General features: G+C 32.1%; 1 protein-coding gene across 1 annotated transcript in view; it reads left to right on the top strand.

The window, feature by feature from the left end:
• The window catches only part of LOC106466513 (liprin-alpha-1-like), a gene marked incomplete at its 3' end in the record, with an annotated part of 75,940 nt that extends 67,016 nt beyond the window's left edge, over positions 1-8,924 (top strand). Inside the window, exons 8-11 of the mRNA XM_022394536.1 lie at positions 886-972; positions 1,579-1,773; positions 2,774-2,865; positions 8,801-8,924. Of these exons, the coding sequence (XP_022250244.1) occupies positions 886-972; positions 1,579-1,773; positions 2,774-2,865; positions 8,801-8,924 (498 nt within the window). The remainder of the gene's footprint in view (positions 1-885; positions 973-1,578; positions 1,774-2,773; positions 2,866-8,800) is intronic.
• Positions 8,925-9,274: the final 350 nt, after the last annotated feature.

The following is a 9,274-nucleotide window of genomic DNA, read 5'->3' as shown; positions in this document are numbered from 1 at the left end:
CATCATGCCCCCAAATTGAACAAAAAATTGAATCTTCTTAATCCTGCACAAGGATTGTTTGGGATACAGCTTATCAATTACTTTAATTGTGATTTTATTTTTATTCTGGATTATTCTTATTGTTATTCAAAGAGGGTGAAACAAAGTAAAAGTAACATTCTTGAACCCAATGCATGCTTTAATAAAAAAGTACTCTCCATCAAGGAAAATGAGAGCAACAATAGTTTAAAATTGTGAACTAAAAGAGTATCCATGTGCACATTGAAAAACATTAATTTTGCCAAAATTTGACACACTATTTATACAAGTATAGGATGGATGATAACTGATAACACTAATTTAATACAACAATGCAAGAATCAAAAGTTGAATTCAAGAAAGTGACTATAATATAATTATCAAAATAATTAAGTATATTGTCACATACGTAACACAATGAAATAGTGTTCATTGTGCAAAATATGTAAATGAATGTACTTATGCTATCACAAGTTCATAAAAATTATTCATAACTAAACATACTGTCACAAACATACATTTTAAATTTACTTGGCTTTGTTATGTTAGACAAAATATTTATTCAAATGCGTATGACAAAAGGAATTACTAAAGTCAAAATTACGGATGTCACCAGTGCTTGAATGTTTGAACAGATTTGCTGTTTAGAAGTTTTTTATTGCTCACAGTTGGTTGTGAATTTTCAAGATTTCAGAATAAACCATGCCAGAGAGAGAAAAAAGAAACAAAGACTACAATTGTTGGCTGTCGGCAAGAGTTGATAATCTTTTGGAATAATCCAGTGAATGATTTCAGCTTCATTAGTTGATTGATACTAAAATAGCTTTTTTTTTGTTAATAATTTTGGTTCAATTTTATCAATTTTAGCAGACACAAGAAAGGCAAGTGAGTATGGAGGATCAAGTACAAAGGTTGGAGCAACAACTAAATGAAAAGAGTGTGGAACTTACCAAAGTAAGTGTAACATATACTTTTAACTGAATTTGCAGCCCCGTGAAGCAAATACTTACAATATGGGACTTGAGATAAAACTACTGTAAAGTATAATGGAAAGATACAGAGTATAATGGTATAGTTTAATAAATTATAAAATTTACACACTTTTGTTATAAGTAAAAGAACATGGATGTGATTTTATTATGTGAAATTACTTAATCCTTCATTGATAATCACATATATTTGGATAGGTTTGTAGGACTGTTAGAAATAGTGATTGTCTAAGCATATCTGTAAAATGATGGAAATTATTAGATTTCTGGAAAATTTTCTGAGATTTCTACTACAGTTTGAGATAATAATTAAACAATATTTATAGACAGATACTCAGTTTATTCTTTTAAACCAAGCTAGAAAACATTGCATTTATTCACAATATTTTTTGAAAATAATAAAATACATGATATTTTCTCTAAACAAGTGAGATTATTATAATAAATGTTACAAAAAATGTAAATGTTGTATTTCATCAAATATTGGATTTAAAAATTCCTGAGGCATTTTTTATATATTTAGCTCAGTTTCTATCTCAGCCCCTACTGTGCTACTTTTGTTTTATTTTAGTCACAACAAAGAGAGAAAATGAATGAAGACCACAACCAACGGCTGTCAGCAACAGTTGATAAACTGTTGGCAGAATCTAATGAGCGACTTCAACTTCACCTCAAGGAACGAATGCATGCATTAGAAGAGAAAAATAGTTTGTTGCAGCAGCTTGAACACGCACAAAAGACTCTTGAGGAGACCAAGGGTGAAAAGGTAGAGATCTGCTACTTTGTTATACATTGAAAATAAGTTGACACATTAGAAGAGAAAAACAGTTTGTTGCAGCAGCTTGAACACGTACAAAAGACTCTTGAGGAGACCAAGGGTGAAAAGGTAGAGATCTGCTACTTTGTTATACATTGAAAATAAGTTGCCGCATTGAAAGCAGCATACTTATTCAGTAATAGTATTTGCTGCTACTGGAAGAATACAAGCACCATAGTGGGAAAGAAACATTACATCAGTGCTAGGTTTTACTTTGTACTCTAAAATTTCTATATTGGAATATACACTTAGAATAATGTGTTTTATGTTTTTACATGATTTGTAAGATAATTTATTATTATAATTGTATGTCCACCTGTTGTAACTGGCTTTTAGCCTTTTATAACAAGTAATTGTACGTATGCATGTGAATTTAGACATATATTTACATAAAAAATATTTTTCTTAAACAAATGCTGATAATTTTTTTGTGATAAATATTCTATGATGTCTGGTATTTTCAATCTAAACAGCCAGCATCTTATGTAACAAGTGAACTAAATGGCCAGGTATTTAAAGTTCAGACATAGTCAATCATAATTTAGAAATGCTGACTGGAGGGAGGACAACAGTCAACAGCAACTACCACCTACTGTTAACCAAAGAGTTGAGTATTGACTGTCAGAGTTGTAACACTCACATGCTCAGCAGTATATATTGGATTGAACTTTAGACCTTCTAATTCAGAGCTTAGCACACTAACCACTAAACCTTTCCTGATCCACAATCAGCTGTTAATAGAAACTGTGCTTATTAGTGTAATACTTATAGATAATTTTTATATTTATTCAGTGTTCTATATTTACATTAGTTTTGATCACACGTTATAGTGTCAGACTGCTTGTGCAATTACTTTTCTCGTCATGTTACGTATATATCATTAATTGATTGTTTAAGTTAACAGAATATTATTAATAACCTTATATTATTGTTTGAATACTTTTTTCAGGGTAAAATTATGCAAGAATTAGGTAAAATGAGGGCTGAGATGGATGGACTTCGACAGAACTTTATTAACTATAAAGCTGGAAATTTAGGCAGGTCAGTAAACCAACAGTAATTCACTTTTGAAACTGTTTTAGGTTTTATTTTGAAAACATACAAAGAGCTTGAAAAAGCATTAAGATAGTTTATGAAAAAACATAAGTTAACACAATAAACACAACTTGTGAAAAACTACTGATCAGAGAATGATGTAACTATTAATTTCATCATCATCTAAAAAATAATTACTGTCCCTTTATATTTGTCTTGTGTTCTAAATAGTGTAGATTTAGTACAGCTGTAATAACTCATACACTGTCAGAGCTGTGTGTAGGCATAAAACTAAAGTTACTTCAGGAGAAGTTGGAGTAATCAAAACTTAGAACTAAATAACAAAGAAATACTGTATGCTATAATTATTTGACTGATGAGCCTCAAATAAGCAGCAAGAATTTGATCAAAATATAATAATTTAAGGCTACATCATTAAGCCTTTGAATTCTAGTCACATAACAAATTGCAAAAAAATTTAAAAGCTTTTTGATATAATTTTAAGGAATTTGTAAATGTAATAAATATACAGTAAAATATTTCGACATCTTACCTTCACTATAGAAATAGTATTTTAAAATAAAATATCTTACTGTTTAAATAGAAAATGGTCATAAAATGTTTCCAAATATTTAGCTGAAATAAACGAATCTTTCACTCAAGCATACAGCAGTTGAAAATAATGGCTTTTTCAGGGATTTATATACAAGTTGGCTGGGATTCTTCTACAGTAGGTGTCTGTGACCCGTTGGCAATAAATTTGGACAATAGACGACAGCACACAATTTACTTGTTTTAACATAATATACATTCAAAACAAGTCAAATAAATGTACAAAAATTCTTTACACTATATGAAATCAGTTTTATCTAAAACTCTAAATAATTCTCTTTTCTTGTCAAAAGTCCACACAGGCTGATTCAATTATTTAGAATCCAATTGACAAGACAAATTATTTTTCTCTACTCTGCTTATTAGTGCACAATCTATTTTAGAATCAGTTATGTCAGCCTGTGGGTTACCACCATTGTATCCTGAACTTTAAATAATTGTCTCCTTTTCGTCAAAGTCCACACAGGTGAGTTCTATTACTTTATAACACCCTTTGAGAAGACTAATTATTCCCCTTATCTCTGTTAAACTGTGAAACTCACTTTGAAATATCACCCGTTTAGGCTAATCAGTCACATGCTGGCTAACTTCAAATTTTCTTTCATTAACTAACTTTTTTCTTGACATTATTTTCTTCATGTTTTCTGATTTTTGCTTACTTGGTTGGCTAAATTTATATGTCTTTGCCAACTGAGGCCTAGAACTAGAACTTTCTACAAACTAGAAGATGCTATGATAGAACAATAATCACACAGCGAGAAAAACTTAGAGGTTTCGAGAAAGATGATGTCAACAATACTACAATAACTGAACTACACATATAATGTATGACTCTTACTAAGTTATGTAACAAAATTTGTCACAACTGTTACTTTTAAAATAATTAACTTTTAACACTCTTGTTATGAAAACTAAATTGGTCATTAAATATTAAATCAATAACTAAACTAAATAATAACTATTAAGCTACACAGTCTTGAATATCCAACACGCTCACTACCTAATTTTTTTTTTTAATTGATACTTCCCTCAGAAATGAGGAAGAGGGTTTACCACTGGAATATTTTTGGATATTATTATATTTTTGAATACTATATATTCCATTGTTTCTTTGAGAACACTTGAAATCTGTGACTTCACCTCAGATTCTGACTGAATTGAAGATCTAGCATAATATGCCCTAATCACTCCACCCATCCCTGTAAAGCTAATAATCCAGTTTGAACAGCTTTTTGCATGATTTAAAGTGCATTAAATCCCACGCTGTGGGATTTCTGGTCACCTCATATACCTTAGTTGTTCATTTTAGTCATCAGGAATACAAGGATAGGTGCAAGAGGTCAATAAACGTGTTCTTTATATTTTAGGTATTTTGAGATGCTCTTTTGCAGTTTCATTGTTCTTTAAGGTTCACAACATTGGTAAGAGTCTAGTGTTGGAGAATAGGAGGCATTGAAAAAGTGTTTAACTGTTCAATCAAGTCATAACTCTTTAATTGAAAATCCTCATATATTAATGTTAATTTTTAGGATAACAGAAGAAACATTTATACATTTTGAAACATACTTATGCTTGTTTATATGTGTTATCAATAAATTACTTAAAAATAAATGCAAGTCATCATTTTTGTAAGTAATGTATTTTTGCTATGTTGTTTTACTTTTATTTTGTCCTTCAGTGGGACAGTGGTAAGTCTATGGACTTAAGACAATCAAACCTGGGGGTTTGATTCCCTGAGGTCGACACAGCAAAGAGCCCAATGTGGCTTTGCTGTAAAACAAACAAAATTACTTTATTTTGTTTTTTTTCATTCATTTGTTTGATGATAAGAACAGAGCTACACAATGTACTATGTTGTGCTGTGCCCACCATTAGTATCGAAACCTGGTTTTTATTAGTGTGAGCCCTCAGAATTACTGCTGAGCTGTATTCTCTATTTTTTTGCAGCAAAGATGTGTTTACGATTTTAATATACCAAAAGAACCCCGAGTACAATTTGTTTACATATTCATGCATTCATTAAATTTGAGACATATTTAAGAACAAAATATAGATATGTTCAAATTGAATGTTTGTTTTTGTGTTTAAAAAAAATTGTTTTGACTGTGGGACAGTAAGTTGCCAATTAATTAAAATTGAAATATTTCTGACAAAAATTTTAACCTACAGAGAACCAGGTTTTCCAACATGTTTTGCATAAGCAGATGCCAGAGATAAATAAAGACCAAAAAAAGTTATTGTAATACTTTTTTATTCCTCTTCAATATATGATCATTATAGAGAGGTTTAAAAGAGACTGATCTTAGTTATAGGGCTATTAAAGTAAAAATTGATAATATATATTTTTATATCATAAAGCATTTAAAACTTGCCTTGTTTATTAAAATGAATTATCCCATTTAAGTTATCGTAGGCACTTAATATATTGGATTTGTACTCTAATGCATATTGTAGACTTTCAAGTAGCATATACTGACCTGCAAAACATACTATTTATATGTACACTGGTTTCCAAAAATCCAAAATAGTGCAAGATTTAATCATCATATCTGGACCACAAGTGCATTTGTAAATGATACAATGTGCAATATAAAATATGTAAAGTTGGTCTCATCAAAACATGTAAGTTAGTTTAGTGGTCTGTTAAACGGATCACCCACACCAACCCAACTGTCTTTAAATTTCTGCATGTTCACAGGGAGGATGGTATCGGTTTCATGCTCGCCCTTTCAGCCGTGGGGGTGTTATAATGTGACGGTCAATTCGTTGGTAAAAGAGTAACCCAAGAATTGGCAGTGGGTGGTGATGACTAGCTGCCTTCCCTCTAGTCTGGTATTTGTAGCTGGTATTGTTTGGAAAATTCTCTAAGGTGGAGAACTACTGTTAAACTTGAAGTTAGACAGTTTTAGACTCAACTGAATGACTAAACATAGACAGAAGTGTTGTTTCCCATCTATAAACACAATTCCAACTGCATGGAGATGTTGCTTGAAGACCAAAACAATGTTCACCAATAGCCACAACCCCAGCAGGTGACTGTTATGTGTCACTTTGGTCCAATGAAACGGATCACCCACACCAACCCAACTGTCTTTAAATTTCTGCACGTTCACAGGGAGGATGGTATCGGTTTCAACAATATGCAGAAGGATCTATGAAAGAGGACTCTATGCTAGTAGACCAGTGGTGTGTATCCCTCCCGTGACACACACATATAGAAATATTTTAATTGGTGTTGTGTGCTGATGATTTTTACAGATGAGTCATTACTCTGCTTACAGTGTGAGTCAAGGGATACATTGCAACTAGCCCATGCACGTTATAGAAAGAGATTCTTAGGGTGGTGTAGGTTTTATGGTCTGGGCAGAAATTTCCGTGGGTTGACTTATAAATCTCCATTTTTTAGGGTGGTACTATGACTGGCCGGAGATATAGGGATGGGGATCCCTATGTTAGACCATATGCAGATGCAATAGGATATAACTTCATTTTCATGAATGATAATACTCATCTACATAAAGCACATATTATCAGCAAGACCACACCATCATCTCTATTAATCTCCTTACTTCAATCCCATAAGGCCCAATGATCTATGAGAGTGAAAATCAAAACAGTTCTTTATGTATCATGGCATATTCCTATCTTGGAAAGAGCAACACATCTTCCTAGAGTATTCTAAACATGCTTTATGGGATTGTTTGTTTGTTTGTTTTGGAATTTCGTGCAACGCTACACGAGGGCTATCTGCGCTAGCCATCCCTAATTTAGCAGTGTAAGACTAGAGGGAAGGCAACTAGTCATCACCACCCACCGCCAACTCTTGGGTTACTCTTTTACCAACAAATAGTGGGATTGACCGTCACATTATAACACCCCCACAGCTGAAAGGGCGAGCTTGTTTGGTGGGACGGGGATTCGAACCCACGACCTGCAGATTATGAGTCGAGCACCCTAACCACCTTGCCATGCCAGTATTCAAAGATGTGGTGAGTAATTTGTAGCTATCAAGGGAGATCACACCTTCCCCTATGAAATATCACTTTCTCAATGTTATCAATTCTTCATTCTTGCTATTATCCCTATACATTCATAAAATATATGTTAAATTTAACTTGTTTTGTTACGATGAATGTTTTGTAAAACCACGTAATTGAAAGCTGCTTAATAAATCTTGCATTATTTTGCCATAATTTGTACTTTAGATTTGCTGCTTAACTTCTGGAAACCAATGTATGTGATATATCAAACTATAATAGTAAAAAATATATTTATGGTCTGGTGGTTAAAGTACTTGACTTGCAATCTGAGGGTTGTGGGTTCAAATCACCGTCATTGAACATTTGCTCCCTTTTAGCTGTGGGAGTGTTATAATGTGATGATGAATCCCATTATTCAGTTATAAAAGACTAGCCCAAGAGTTGGCAGTGGATGGTGTTGAATAGCTGCCTTCCACCTAGTCTATCACTGCTACATTAGGGGCAGCTAGTGCAGATAGCCCTTGTGTAGCTTTGCAAAAAATTCACAACTAAACAAACCAAAAATATTTTTGTTAGTATTAGATAATGTACTTAAGACTCCATTCATTGAAACATAATACAACTAATAATCTGTAAACATAATGAACTCGTATTCCACATCAAAGAAAATTTTCTAATGCACATAGTAATTCATAAATGGTATGCTTGGGATTGTTTTTATAAAAGTGTAATTGCACAAAATATGAGAAATAGGATCAAAATGATTATACTCATTAGTTACATTCTAAAGAAAATATTGAGCTGTATCACAGCTTTTGCCAAGTTTAAGGGCTGTTGCCTAAAATTTGTAAAAGTTCTTATTAAACTGGCAATTCTTTCCTTTTTGTTCTAGATTTTGTCTGGCCAAAACAGTTATTATGTCGAATTTTTGAATTAGCAATATCTTGGTTGCAGCAGTGCTTCATGGGTGATGCATGCCAAACGTTAAAAATTTCAATTAGCTGTTAAGTTTGAAAACATGAAATGTCATTACTTTAGCTATTTGTTGTGGCTGTGTGTATGTGTGTGTGTGTTTCTCTGTAAGTTTGTTTAATTTTACTTTTAGTTTTGACTGAAGCAGTGTTTGGATTTAGCATCAGAAGTAATGCTTCATTTGTTAACTTACAAGCTGCTAGAGATGGTTGTAGCTTTTTTTTGAGTATTATTTCACTCTGTTGCTTCTATTTTATTTTGTTTGGGTTTTTTGGTTTGGTTTATTTTACATTTCAACTGTTTTCCTGCTTGGAATTAATTAAAATGGCTTCTAGTCAAGCTTATTCTCACCTTTTTCTTATCTCTTCTTCTTGCAGTGGAACACCCCTTTCTGAGGTTACTCTAGACAATAGTCAAGTGAACTTCACTTCCCCTACTACATCTGTTAATCTTAGGGCAAACAGGGGTCGAAAGCAGTCCTTGGAGGGAGACCTGACAAAAGTAAGTTAAGAATTTTCGTATTTTTATATCAAAAATTGTGTTTAAAATTGTGGTCTATTTTTATTTGTTTTCAGTAAATTTACTCTATTTTTAGCAAATAAATGTTTGAAATAGATTTTGAAAAATTCACATTTCTGCAGGGATTAAGATTTTACATGTTCTTCAAGCTAAATTCAGACATACAACTTCCAAAATCTTCACAGAAGTAATAATATTAGAAAAAAAACGTACATAAACTTTTGATACAATGAGATGCTTATTTGTTATTTGTAAAAAATTAATTAAATTTTTCACTGAACTAATTTTAAGACGATAAATTGCTGTGCAAAAAAAAGTTAAATCAGATCCTC

Source organism: Limulus polyphemus, unplaced genomic scaffold, assembly GCF_000517525.1.
Source record: "Limulus polyphemus unplaced genomic scaffold, Limulus_polyphemus-2.1.2 Scaffold2283, whole genome shotgun sequence".
Taxonomy (NCBI): Eukaryota; Metazoa; Arthropoda; class Merostomata; order Xiphosura; family Limulidae; genus Limulus; species Limulus polyphemus.
Note: the sequence above shows the minus strand (reverse complement) of the source record. Positions and strands in the feature narration are given on the sequence as shown.